This window comes from Hyperolius riggenbachi, chromosome 1 (genome assembly GCF_040937935.1).
Source record: "Hyperolius riggenbachi isolate aHypRig1 chromosome 1, aHypRig1.pri, whole genome shotgun sequence".
Lineage (NCBI taxonomy): Eukaryota > Metazoa > Chordata > Amphibia > Anura > Hyperoliidae > Hyperolius > Hyperolius riggenbachi.
Genome location: NC_090646.1, coordinates 631,305,208 through 631,319,949, shown reverse-complemented (window position 1 = coordinate 631,319,949; position 14,742 = coordinate 631,305,208). Strand labels below are relative to the sequence as shown.

The 14,742-nt window shown below is 45.0% G+C and overlaps 1 protein-coding gene across 1 annotated transcript in view; it reads left to right on the top strand.

Annotated features, from left to right (window-relative positions):
- Positions 1-1,321: 1,321 nt before the first annotated feature.
- RANBP3L (RAN binding protein 3 like) overlaps positions 1,322-14,742 on the top strand; it is a 74,688-nt gene continuing 61,267 nt past the window's right edge. Inside the window, exon 1 of the mRNA XM_068271848.1 lies at positions 1,322-1,793. Coding sequence (XP_068127949.1) covers positions 1,550-1,793 — 244 coding nt within the window. The 5' untranslated portion in view covers positions 1,322-1,549. The remainder of the gene's footprint in view (positions 1,794-14,742) is intronic.

Genomic DNA, 14,742 nt, shown 5'->3' with positions numbered 1-14,742 from the left:
CTTATCACTGATATTGTTGCTCTCGTTGCTCTTTGCTTTTGTAAACCGCATGCTTGTGCGCCTATCTCCCTATCTCTTTTACCACTTGAGCTATGTATTGTGCCAAACCCAATTCCGGGCAGGAGCCAGTCATGCTTGGAGAAAATAAATGATTCTGATGCAGCCAAAAGACGGATACCGCTCAGATCATAACCTGAACATATCCTTCTTCACATTGCACATAGATTTTTGGTACCATTTAGCATGAATCGGCCTTGGACTGCTCGATACTCCGCAACACTAATGCTGGGAATACACCATACGTTTTTTCAGCAGATAGATGGTTTGATATAGATAATTTCCGACATGTCCGATCTTATTTTCGATCGTTTTTCTGATCGATTTCTCATAGAAGTGAATGTAAATTGATAAGAAAATATAGGAAAATCGATTGGAAATAAGATCGGACAGTAAATTCGACTGAAAAATCTCATTGTATTTCCAGCATCAGGCCTGGCAATCTGCCACCATTCCCGACGCCGATCGATAGCTTATGCCAAAAAGGTTCCAATGATTGCTCATCTAGCTTGTTGGGGAATTGATTTTCAGAAGATTTGATTGAATAGGCTTTAATCCGACTGTAAAATCCATATGTGTATGGACGCCTTTTTTTCTTTTCAATGGCTGGCATTTTTTGTTATGTAACAGTTTCCTATATCTTGAAAATTCAATTCATCTCTTCCTCCATCATCTGCATAGCCGAGGGCTGCTCTTGTGATAAAGCTAGATGAATACTGCCCTGTACTGGGATATACTGGGACAGGCTGGCTGAGGACTGGCCAACGTGGGACGAGATAGGGAGGAATCCCTCCAGGCAGAGAAATGTGATCTCGTCTTCATCATAGACCTACATAGACACGCCCACAGACACGCCCCTGTGCAGCATAATCTCAGTCTGAAGCGAAAGAAGCTGTGCTAATCTGCATAATTCCGCCTCACTTTGTGTATATTCAACGCTAAAGCCGCATTGTTCAATGGGCCGTCCCTGCTGTATTTGCATACCGCCTCCTACTTCTCCGCCCACAGACACGTCTCGCTTCAGAATCAGTTGCAGAGAAAAGTTGCAAGGAAAAGGGGCGTCTTTTTAATTTGCCTCACTCAGCCCATAGTCACGCCTCTGAAGTAGTCTAGGTCGCGGGTGGGGCGTATTGCTCATCTACATCCCCCCTCCCACAGACACACCGCTGTACGTTTAGCCTAGCGGAGGAGGCTATGAGGGGCGTGGCACATGGGACCTGGAATCTCCCCGCCCACAGACACACCCCTTGTAGATTCCCCCAGGTCCGCAGCCTGCGCTGAGCAGAGTTGCACGTAATCCGTCAGTCTCGGTAGCTGGAGAGCCCTGGCGCCGGGGGATTTATCAGTCCTGTAGCAGGGGAATGAGTCAGAGGGAGAAGTTGCTTTGTTCCCCGAGCTTGGAGACAACCTGCGATCCGATCGGACGTCTGTCACCTCCGCACGCCGACTGCTGCTGTAAAACTTTGTTCCAGAGATCGGGAGTGTGTCCGGTATGAGAAACCAGCAGCCGCCTATCCTCATCAGAGAGAATGTGTTCTTCCCTGAGATAGAGCCTCTGAGCAGCCATTCCCTGCAGCCTTCCGGACGCAAAGCCTCTGGAGAAGCCTCTACTGCTGCTGCCACTACTACCATGTGTATCACCCACACAGGCCGGCGCCCTGCAACCAGCCCTCAGCTGCATGCCAGGGTGGAGGAGTCTGCAAGCAATCGCTCCCTGCTGCCTGCCTGCCCGGGAGGTGAGAGCTCTGCCTGTACCAGTCTGTATTGAGACCCCCCATACACTAAGATGTCTGCTTACCATGTACCGAGACCCCCATACACCAATCTGTCTACCTACTAATGCACTGAGACCCATACACCAATCTGTCTACTGACCAATGCACTGAGAACCCCATACACCAATCTGTCTACTGACCAATGCACTGAGACCCCCATACACAAAGCTGCCAACCTACTACTGCACTGAGACCCCTGTACACCAATCTGTCTACTGACCAATGCACTGAGACCCCCATACACCAATCTGCCTACTGACCAATGCACTGAGACCCCCATACACCAACCTGTCTACTTACCAATGCACTGAGACCCCCATACACCAACCTGTCTACCTACTAATGCACTGAGACCCATACACCAATCTGTCTACTGACCAATGCACTGAGACCCCCTTACACAAATCTGCCCACTTCCCAATGCCCTGAGAACCCCATACACCAATCTGTCTACTGACCAATGCATTGAGACCCCCATACACCAATCTCTCTACTTACTGCTGCACTGAGACCCCATACACCAATCTGTCGACTGACCAATGCACCGAGACCCCCATATACCAATCTGTCTACCTACTAATGCACTGAGACCCTCATACACCAATCTGTCTACTAACCAATGCATGGAGACCCCTTATACACCAATCTGTCTACTTACCAATGCATTGAGACCCCCATACACAAATCTGTCTACTTTCCATGCACTAAGACCCCCCCATACACTAAGATGTCTACTTACCATGTACCGAGACCCCCATACACAAACCTGTCTACTGACCAATGCATTGAGACCCCACACACCAATCTCTCTACTTACTACTGCACTGAGACCCCCATACACCAAGCTGCCTACTTACCATGCACTGAGACCCCCATACACCAAGCTGCTTACTTACCAATGCACTGAGACCCCCACACACCAACCTGTCTACTTACCAATGCACTGAGACCCCCACACACCAACCTGTCTACTTACCAATGCACTGAGACCCCCACACACCAACCTGTCTACTTACCAATGCACTGAGACCCCCACACACCAATCCGTCTACTTACCAATGCACTGGGACCCCCATACACAAAGCTGCCAACCTACTACTGCACTGAGACCCCTGTACACCAATCTGTCCACTTACTAATGCACTGAGACCCCCATACACCAATCTGTCTACTTACCAATGCACTGAGACCCCCATATACCAACCTGTCTACTTACCAATGCACTGAGGCCCCCATACACCAACCTGCCTACTTACCAATGCACTGAGACCCCCATACACCAATCTGCCTACTTTCCGATGCACTGAGACCCCCATACCACCAATCTGTTGATCTGAGACATTCTCGGCCGACTTGGAGTTGCAGCGGGACACCACTGTTCCACTCTCCCCAATCCATAGCACAGAATGGGCTTCTCTGTACTGGGCCTCAGCTGTGTAGTGATCTCTGGTAAACGATCACCAGGCGCAATCGCAGTAGATTTGTTGCTGGCAGCATGTGTACTGGGTGTGTATGCAGCCTTAGTGAATCTTGAGTGTTTGCCATTGCGGTGGCGATGTACACACCCACGGCAAGAACATAGCCTATAAATCCACAACAGCCTGGAAATAATAAAAAGTTTACCAGTGCTGCACAGCAATCAGACAACCACTCCTTCTAGCCATCCCACTGTGTTCTTCTGATACACTTTAATAAGCATAAGTTGTAAATGTTTTCTGTCTGATAACCAACAATTAAACAAAAACTAGTTCAGAGTTACTGGATCACTTATGTTCTGCAGCCTTTGACAACTGAAGCGAGAGGTATATGGAACCTTCCATGTTTATTTCCTTTTATACAATGCCAGTTGCCTGGCTGTCCTGCTGATCCTCTGCCTCTAATGCTGGGGATACATGGTACGTTTCTGTGCCGTGTATCGAGCAGCTGATCCGGCCAGCTGATAATATTCAGCTGGTCCGATCACGCTGCTCGACCCCCGCCCGCTCAATCCCCGCCGGCGGACAATGGCAGGGAATCGAGCAGCTGATAAGGAGCGCCGGCGGGGACGAGCGATAATCGATCCGCCGGATCGACCCCATGTATTCCCAGCATAATACTTTAAGGGCCCTTTTCCACCAGCGCGTTTGCGCTGGCTGAATCGCAAAGTCGCAAACCGCTAGCGATTTCACAATCGCTACGGTTTGCTTTTTAACATAGGAATCGCGGTAGGTCATTTCCACTACCGCGATTCGTTTTTTACCCGAACGCGCGGCGGAGCGATATTTGCCGCGATTTTGCTATGCAGTGCATAGCAAAATCGCGGCCGCAAAACGTCGGGGAATCGCCGGTTTTGCGATTCAGCAATCGCTAGCGTTCAGCGTGAACGCTAGCGACTGCAGGTGGAAAAGGGCCCAAAGCCATAGGCCCTGAACAAGCATGCAGCAGATCAGATGTATCTGGCATTATAGTCAGATCTAATAAGATTAGCTGCATGCTTGTTTTTGGTGTTATCCAGACACTGCTGCAGTCACATAGATCAGAAGGGCTGCCAGGCAATTGGTATTGTTTGAGAATTAACCAAATGTGTACCAGGGAGATACAATTTGCACACTGAAGGTCCAAATGGACCTTCAGTGTGCAAATTGGCATTGTTTAAAAGGAAAGAAAATATGGCAACCTACATATCCTTCTCACTTAAGTTGTCATTTAAAGGGAACCTGAAGTGAGCGGTATATAGAGGCTGACCTATTTATTTCCTTTTAAACAATACCAGTTCCTCGGCAGCCCCGCTGATCTATTTGGCTGCAGTAGTGTCTGAATCACACCAGAAACAAGCATGCAGCTAATATTGTCGGATCTGACAATAATGTCAGAAACACCTGATCTGCTGCATGCTTGTTCAGGGGCTATGGCTAGAAGTATTAGAGGCAGAGGATCAGCAGGATAGCCAGGTGACTGGTATTGTATAAAAGGAAATAAATATGGCAGCTTCCATATCCCTCTCACTTTAATTGTCCTTTAAGCCTGGGGGGGCGCTCCTCAGACATAGTGATCATTCCTGATCATTGCAGGTGATAGTTCCCTGTACAAAGAACGCCTGCCGATCAGCCTGTTTTGCCCCTCAGACTAGCAGGACACTTCAGTAGTAGGTGTTCCTTTAAGGACAACTGTAGTGAGAGGAATATGGAGGCTACCATATTTATGTCCTTTTAAACAATACTAGTTGCCTGGCAGCCCTGCTGATCTATTTGGCTGCAGTAGTGTCTGAATCACATCAGAAACAAGCATGCATGCTTGTTCAGGGTCTACGGCTAAAAGTATTAAAGGCAGATGATCAGCAGGATAGCCAGGCAACTGGTATTGATTAAAAGGAAATAAATATGGCAGCCTCCATATACCTCTCACCTTAGGTTCCCTTTAACATTAGTGACATTTGCAAAGTTTACTTGTGACTTAACAATGTCGGAGAAATCAGTCTGTGTATTTTTATTGCATACATTCTTTGGTTTATAGACTAAAAGGTTTTTTACATTTCTGCATTCACATTCCAAGTTTATTGATCTGCTGCTCATAATTTGCTTGCAGGCATTGTTGGTATATTTGACCTATTTTTGTAGTTTTATCAGTATTATCTGTCGTGTTTTGTGACTGGTGGATTTTCTCTGTAGGGAAAGTTGATATAGCGTTTAACACGTAGCTCAGGGCAGCTTGCTTTGGGTTTTTTAGTGTGAGTTACTAAAGGCTTGTACCGCCTACAGCTGATACAGAATACTGCTGCCAGACTGCTAACAAACCAACCCCGTCACTGCCACATAACGCCAGTCCTGCACTCCCTTCACTGGCTACCTATAGAATGGAGGGTCTTATTCAATATCGGCCTACTGACATTTAAAGAGGAACTCCAGTGAAAATAATTTAATATAAAAAGGTGCTTAATTTTTACAATAATTATGTATACATGATTTAGTCAGAGTTTGCTCATTGTAAAATCTTTCCTCTCCCAGATTCACATTCTGACATGTATTACATGGTGACATTGTTACTGTGGGCAGATTATGTAGCTGTTCTGGCTTTAACAGACAGCTATAAACAGCCATTTCCTGTGTGTGTCATTGTTACATTGTGGCAGTTTGCCCAGAGTACCGTACGGTACCAGAGCCTCTTGTGGGAGGGGTTTCAGCACAAAATCAGTCATACAGCGCCCCCTGATGGTCTGTTTGTGAAAATCATTATATTTTTCATGGAAAAGTGGGTATCAGCTACTGATTGGGATAAAGTTCAATTCTTGGTCGGAGTTTCTCTTTAAATCCCTGAACAATCTGGGTCCTGGATACATGAAAGAAATGCTGCAGCTGCGTAGCAATCCCTGTATTCTCAGATCCACAGGTTCTAATAATCTAGTCATACCCAGAGTCCACTTGGAAACTTTTGGTCCCAGAGCCTTCTGTCATGCTGCCCCTACGTTTTGGAACTCCTTACCTCAACAGATCAGGACAGCTCCATCCCTGGTCGTGTTTAAATCCAGACTGAAAACCCACCTGTTCAGTTTGGCATTTGCAGAAATATAACTTTTGTTGTGTGAATACTTCATCCTACTACCAATTACTGAATCTGAGAGAGCCTGAGCGCTTTGAGTCATATGGGAGAAAAGCGCTATAGAAATGTTATTATTTTGTGGCACACCAGGGATACAGGCCTGAGCTGTAGATCTGCTTACAACTAGCAACTGTCAGCTGAAAATGCATTTTCTAGGGAGGGTTGGCCCCCTACAGGTATCTCTGTCAAAGCACACCTGAAGTGAGGAATACGGAGGCTGACTTACAGTACCTGTTGCCTGACTGTCCTGCTGATCCTCTGCCTCCAATATGTTTAGCCGCATACCCTGAACAAGCATGCTGATCAGATGTTTCTGACTGAAGTCTGACTGTATTTGGTGCATGCGTGTTTCTGGTGTGTAATTCAGACACTACTGCAGCCAAAGAGATCAACAGGGCTGCCAGGCAACTGGTATTGTTTAAAAGGAAATAAATAAGGCAGCCTCCGTATACCCCTCCAAGTGTCCTTTGTAATAGTGATTAGAAGCTGACTGACAGGAAATCCATTAGCAGAAAAGAATCGCTGGAAATTGTATAAGTGGTGTATCTCGGACAGTATATAATTTGTGTGACATTGGCCTAAATCAATGAAACGCTTTGAGTCTGCAAGGAGAAAAGCGCAATATAAGTGTCTTGTCTATTTATTGTTGTCTGTGTTAATGGGCAAACTGAGAAATGATTGGGTTTCTGTACTGACCCCTTGATGTACAAAATACAGAATCTACTTTGCTTGAGCAAATTGAACTGGCTGGGTTGGATTTTACTAGTCCTGCGCTTTTGGTTTCCTTGAGACAGGCTGGTGCCATGCTGACTTCCTTGTCCCTGTGTGGGAAATCTGGCCTGTGTATGTTCATTGAACGCTGCTAAGTAGGCTCGTTCAGTAAATACATTGTGCTTGTTTGGCCAACCAATGCCTGATCTCCAGGGCTGAGGAGTCTGTCGGAGCAATTTTGGGTACCTGGAGTCGGACTAGGAGTTCATAAACTGAGGAGTCGGGTGATTTTTGTACCGACTCCACAGTCCTGCTGGTATCTTTATTATTCCTGGTTAAGGGCTCTGCCTCTGTCACAGGACACCAGGGTTCCAATCTTGGCTCTTTCTGTTTGGTAAGCCAGCACCTATTTAGTGAGGAGACCTTAGGCAAGACTCCCTAACACTGTTACTGCCTATAGAGCTTGTCCTAGTGGCTGCAACTCTGGCCCCTTGAGTCTGCCAGGAGAAAAGTGCGATATAAATGTTTTGTCTTAAGTACAATAAAATAAGGCCACAGACATTATTCGGGGTGACAGACAACACAATACAGGTAAAAAGATTTTACACTGGAGTAGTAGTCCCAGTAACAGGGCTGGGCCGAGGCATAGGCTGGAGAGGCTCCAGCCTCAGGGCGCAGTGTAGGAGGGGGCGCACAATTCATTCAGCTGTCATTGCTAATTGTGTATGAAGCAGAAATAAATAAGAAAAGGGGATACATGGCAGTGACTGCAAGCCAGATAACTAGATATTAAGGTGTTGGGGAGGTTGTGGGCCCTGTGGCCCTCTTAGTCTAATAGCAATCAGTGTGTGACAGCTGGGGTGGGAGGGATGGAGGGGCGCACTTTGGTGTCTCAGCCTTGGGTGCTGGAGAACCTTGTCCCAGCTCTGCCCAGTAATACAGTTTCATGTTATTTTGTGAGCTGGATGCATGATTGGGTAGAATGCACTAGGAGAGAGGGCCCTGTCAAAGGCTTAAGCCCAATCTACACGATACGATTCTTTGTACGATTCTATTTACGATCCGATTAAATCCGACATGTCAGATCGGGATTCGATTTGCCATTGTTTTGAAACGCAAATCGATTTTAATCGAATCCCGATCGGGCATGTCGGATTTAATCGGATCGTAAATAGAATCTTAATCGTATCGTCTAGATTGGGCTTTACAATCTAGCACCAGTGTTCCCCAACCCTGTCCTCAAGGCCCATCAACAGTGCATGTTTTGTATAAATCCACAGAGGTGGAATCAGCTCTGCTGAGACACTAATTACCTCCATTGTTTGCACTGGCAAATTGAAACTAATCAAATCCCTGTCGGAAATGTCAGATTGAATCGAATCAATGAATCAAATCGGACAAAAAATTGTATGGTGTAGATGGGGCTTTAGATTTGACAAGCTAACGAACATACACTATGGGCTCTATTCACAAAGGGCAGTTCGGTACAAAAATTTTGGTAGGTACCCAATTTGGTATTTTACACTTTTTTTCAAATTTGGTGGTTTACCGAGCAAACATGCCTCAATTTACTAAGCCCTGCTCGGTAAATGTTACCAGTGCGGAGCAGGTCAGCGGTCAGACAGGGAGCTGTGTGTATGCGGCGGAGCAGGTCAGCGGTCAGACAGGGAGCTGTGTGTATGCGGCGGAGCAGGTCAGCGGTCAGACAGGGAGCTGTGTGTATGCGTTGAGAGTTTTCTGTGCAGTGTATCCTGTCATCCCTTTAGATGTGCTGCAGCCACCAGGGGGAGCTCTTCTGCATGCCAGAATACGGATTTCCACATCTAAAGGGACGCAGAAAAGCCTTCTAAAACTCACCTTCCTCTGCTGTTAATACAGTGAAAGACCCACCAGAATCTCTGTCGCATCCAATCACCGTGAGAAGCAGAGCTGTGTGGCTCTCCCTATTGGCTGTCTGGCTCTCCCCGAAGGCTGTCTGTCAAATCCTACCGCACAGAGAGTGCATAGAAAAAGTGAGATATCCGCTGCCGTGAGCTGGAGAAAAATACTGAGCACTTTTGCCCAGCAAACCGAATGCGGAAATCTTTGTGAATTGTAAACTCTTGAGGCAATCACCGCACAAGTCGTTAATTTACCTTACTAGTCGGTAATATTATCTGTGAGGTAATGTGTTTAGTGAATTGTAATTAGGGAAGGTGATCGGGAAAATCAGCTGTTTTCAGCATTACTAAATGCGGTAATGCTTAGTGAATAGAGCCGTGTGTGTGTGTGTGTGTGTGTGTGTGTGTGTGTTTTTTATATACATAAGTGCAATATAAACAACTTGTTACAATGTATCGTGCATGGAAACAAAGGTATCTTCATGTACAAAATGTACTGAACTGTTTCTTTTGTAACATAATTTTGAGCACAAAAAATGTTTATACTTGATGTCTTGATGTCCAAATCCTAAATTATCGTAAAAGTAAATCATTGATCCACATTTCATTATGTATAACACATGACTTACAAACGAATTCTAGACGGCACGCAACATTTTTTTATTTCATGCATCCGAATCACCATAGCTGTGCATGGCCAGGCTACAGGGAGTCACATGTGCTGGCATCTCTGCAAGTGACAGACGCCGCCTCAGTGGGAACAGACTCTCCACAAACAATCTTTTAAAATTGAGCCCAAGTGTGTGTATCTATCTATCTATCTATCTATCTATCTATCTATCTATCTATCTATCTATCTATCACAACCTCAGATCAAAAGAATCCAATAACTTGACCACCCCCGGAGTTCATCTAAAAACCTTTTGGAGCCAGAGCTTTTCGTCATGCTGCCCCTACCTCTTAGAACGCCTTGCCACACGCAATCAAGACAGCTCCAACCTTGGGCACATTTAAATCGGAACTGAAAAGCCACCAGTTTAGTCTGGCATTTATGATCGCGTAACTTTTCCCCTCAGTACACATCACTATGTAGTGATCTGAGACAAGCTTATGCGCTTTGGGTCCTATGGAAGAAAAGTGCTTTACAAATGTGCTGTTTCAAATATCAACAGGCCAGTCCATTGTTCCCCCTCCTTATCCCTCCCACTGGAAGCATCTCTCTGGTGCCCTGCGCAACATCCTTTCTCTCCTCCCCATAATGATGGCATGTCGCTCTGCCATAGTGGGGTATCTGTACAGTGCTTGGATAGAGTCTTGATCTCTTCCAGGCGATAAGCATTCTTTTCTGTCTACACACTTACGGCATTTAAACTACAACCACAAGTCACTTCACAGTCACATGCTTGCTGTGTTTTGGTGTATGTGACTTTTGGCTGTTGATGGTGGTGGTTGGGGTAGTTGTGACTGCAGACTGTATTAAGCAGTGTATGACTATTGGCTGTAGTTTAGTCAGGAGGGGAGGCTTGTGATTGCCGCCCCAGGCAGAGAGATGAGGCTCAGGGGTAACTGCCCAGTATTTCGTGCTGCCGATCTGCAGTGTGTGGAATGCATGAGGATGTTTCTTTAGCTATGTGGAAATTTTGGCATTTCAAATATGTCTCTCAGGCTAGGGCTTTGAGAGGGTTTGTGATCCTCGACAGCACGCAAGACAAAGACAATACCGTCTCGTGTTTCACCAGATCGCGTCCTGAAGCTGCTCAACTGATGTACAAGCGCCTTTAAAGTGCTCCTGAACTCTTTGCACAGGACAGAAGGAAAACGCAGAGAAATGCACTCATTATGTATTTAGAGAGTTTAGCCTGTCTAATCCCCCATCATCTGTTACTAACCACAAGTGCAATTTGATCTTTTAGCTGCATCAGCTGCCTGCCTCGGCAGAGCAGCTAATTTGTGAACACAGGATGTTAACCCTATGTCTGCTTCCATGAAAGCAGGAAGTAGACACACCACAGATTTATTGCAGGATTTGTATCGACTGTAACAACTGTTTTTCTTTAAAGGTTACTATGCTGTTGCTTATCTTTGAGAACAAATGGAAAGTTCGGAGTTCAGGTTCACTTGAAAGTAAAACTCGAAAAGTTAAGATCCATGTTAAAGCGGACTTGAACTCAGAAACATTTAGAAATGACCTTGTAGCCCTTTCCTGACTTGTGAGCAGGCACAATGCACAGCCGCAGGTCCTCACTGAGCTCCTTTGTCTTAGCTATGACTGTCCACAAATCAACTGCAGAGAGCTGGTGTTTTTAACCTGTTGGGTTTATTAAAACAAGTTTGCATATGTGTATCAGCGCCAAGGAAACAAAGTGGCCGCTGCTGAGAGAAGAACGATGTCCAGAGTTCACAAACAGGTAAATTATATATGCTCAGCGCAGAGTCCAAAAACAAAAGACGAGTCTTCAGCAAAGGATAAAAGCAGGCAAATCTCCACCACAATAAATATTGGGTTCACGGCACAGCTCTGCAATCATGGATACCCAAAAAAGGAAAGAGGCTTACCGGCTGGTGACAACCCACATTATAAGGTTGTATCAACGATTTGGTAGGACATCAGGAAGCAACAGTCTGTCCAGGATCCACCAATTCAGCAATGATTCCTCTCACGGATGGATATCAGTAAGGGCTCTTTCACACTAGAGGCTGCGGTTGAAAAGGCTGAAAGTCAGCCTTTTGCTTAACGCCAATACATAGCGTTTTCAAAGCGTTTTCAAAGCCTTTTGAAAGGGTTTTACAACCCATATGAAAACGTCCTTTTTTTTTTTTTTCTTCTATAAAAATAAGTGAACAAGATAGCTGTAAAACGCTTTGAAAACGCTGAAGTTGGCGTTTTCCATTGACTATCATTGAAACGCCAACAGCCAACTTCGGCTGTTAACAGCCCTGAAAAAGCTCCTGGGAGCAGTGAAACGCAACGCTCCAAAACGCCAAGTTAGATGTGAAAGGTAAAATGAAAGTCTATGGACTTTCTTTTACCTAGCAAAACGCCAACTTCGGCCGTGGCGTTAAAACGCCGAAAAATCCCTCTGGTGTGAAAGGGCCCTAAACATCATAAAAAACAAACAAACGGCAACTCTAAGTGTAAACCGTTTAATATAGAGTTTTCATAGTAAAAACAGCTTAAAAATAGCATAAAAACAAAACTTACATACGGGGCCCATGCAATTGGAACCCCGAGAAAGTTGCACGCGTGTATGGGTCAGCAGTAAAGGACAGTATGAAGGTGCCGCCTGTCTGCCTGTGCCGCCTGTCTGAAGGAGACAGGCGGCACCTTCATACTGTCCTTTACTGCTGACCCATACACGTGTGCAACTTTCTCGGGGTTCCCATTGCATGGGCCCCGTATGTAAGTTTTGTTTTTATGCTATTTTTAAGCTGTTTTTACTATGAAAACTCTATATTAAACGGTTTACACTTAGAGTTGCCGTTTGTTTGTTTTTTATGATGTTTACTGATATCCATCCGTGAGAGGAATCATTGCTGAATTGGTGGATCCTGGACAGACTGTTGCTTCCTGATGTCCTACCAAAGCGTTGATACAACCTTATAATGTGGGTTGTCACCAGCTGGTAAGCCTCTTTCCTTTTTGGGTTTATTAAACAGCTGTTCCCAATTAGGGTAATTAGGATGCTTTAGAACAGCTTGGACTATTTGGAATGGTATAGAACTTTGGATTTTCCCACAGGCTGTGACAGTTTGTGAAGGGTATGAATAATTTTGGACACTTTTTGCTCAAATGTAAATAAAAACTGAGAAATGTTTTTCCCCCCACAATAATGCCTCTTGTACATAATTTTATTATCTTTTGAAAGACACCTATGTCATTTCCAGTCTAAAAATTACTTGCTGGTTGAATAAAAGTAACTTTTTTTTTTTTAAGTCAAAATTTGCCAGGGGTATGAATAATTATGGGCAGCACTGTACCTGCTCTGCCTTGGCAGAAGAGAGTCCTGAGCTGACACAGCTGAGAGATCAAATTCAACTAATGATTAGTCACATATGAGGGAGAATTAGACAGGCTAAACTCTCTAAATGCATACAGGGTGCATTTCTTCGTTTTCCTTCTTTTGTTTCTGGCTGGGCTTCAGCTTTGCATCTGATGTCCAGACATAGAAAACCGACTTGTGTGGATGAGTATTTTGTCTCATGTGTCACTCCGCATTCTAGGAAAGAGGAAGAAAAATGTTCTTTAAACCCCCCTTGTGAGTCTGCACTGCAGCTTTAACTGATTTGCAGCCTAATCATTCATCCGCTTTCATCTTCCTCAACCAGCCGGTATGCAGGATGTATACAGAGTAGAGCAGAGGCTTCTGGGACCGTCATCGCTTCAAAGCACAGGCCAGTGATGTGACCCCGTGTACTGGCCTGAAGGGTGCTTACCCCTTTCCCCAGGGAGTGCCAATCATCCTCTGTACCCATCATCACCCTGAGATCACTTATTGAAGTGATTAGTGCATGGGTCAGAGGTGAGGATGGGGACAGTGGTGCAGATGGGACTGATGAGAAAGAGGCTGCGTTTTCAGCAAAGCACTCCATAGTGTTTCCCGGCTATATAAAGAACGGTTGCTAAAAATACTCAGAAGTCTCTGTGGCTCAGCACCCTCTGGGTCTCCCGGTTCCTTGGTGACAGGGCAGTCTGTGTGGTGATGTCACACATTTAGGGGGGACATGCTTCAAAAAGAACTGTAACCAAGGAATCCAATAAGTAGCTGATAACCCCTTTCCCATGAGAAATCTTTACCTTTTCTTGAATAGATCATAAAGGAGGTCTGTATGGCTGATATTGTGGTGAAACCCCTCCTACAGTGTGATGTCATGGCCAAGGTCCTGACTGTTTCCTGTCTGTGAGCCTTGTTGCATTTTGGGAAAAATACGTTACGTATGGCCTGTGTCGCCCACTGCGCAGTGTCCATCAGTCTTCGCAATTATCTGTTCTTCCATAAGTAGTATTCTCGACGCCAGCGTATAGCACTTGTGCCACTTTAATGCATGCTATTTGCAACAAGTTTGAATCTAGTTAGGCTAATAAACCATCCCATTGATCATCTTTTTCTGGTAAATGTAAAGTTTTATGAAGGATGAATGAACCAATTTACATTTTCCATTTAACTCAAGGTTTGTCATGGTAGATAGAAAACTAATGCAATCATTTCACAAGATTAATTTTTTCTTAATTTTGCACATTATAACTTGGCTGACTTACTGTAATCGGGAAAGGTAAACATTAGCATAGCTGTCCTGACGCACGATCCATTTGTAAACATCCCCTAATGATTAACTTATCCGTTTTTTACACTCCTGTGAATTTACAAAGGCAGGGGTAGAGGTGGACAGATATGCCAGAGGTAGCTGAATAGGTACCAAGTTCTGTGAATGGAGTTTAGAACATAATGGGCTCAGGGTTCCTATATTAACTCCAATACAATATTGCCCCTAGTGGGTGTAATTAGAGCTGTAACTAAAGGGGAACTCCGTGACATCTACACCAGGTTTTAGAAACGAAGAGAAAGCTAAGATATTGGTCTTAAAGGAAACCAAGGGCCACTGATTAGCAGTCAGGCAGGCCTCAGAAGTATGGTAAGAAGCTTCTGCTAAACCTTTAATTATAAAAAATGTACATTTGAAGTATTTTTTTTTTCAAAGAGCCACATTGTTGGCATGCATGTTTAATGTGCAAATGGGATGCCCTG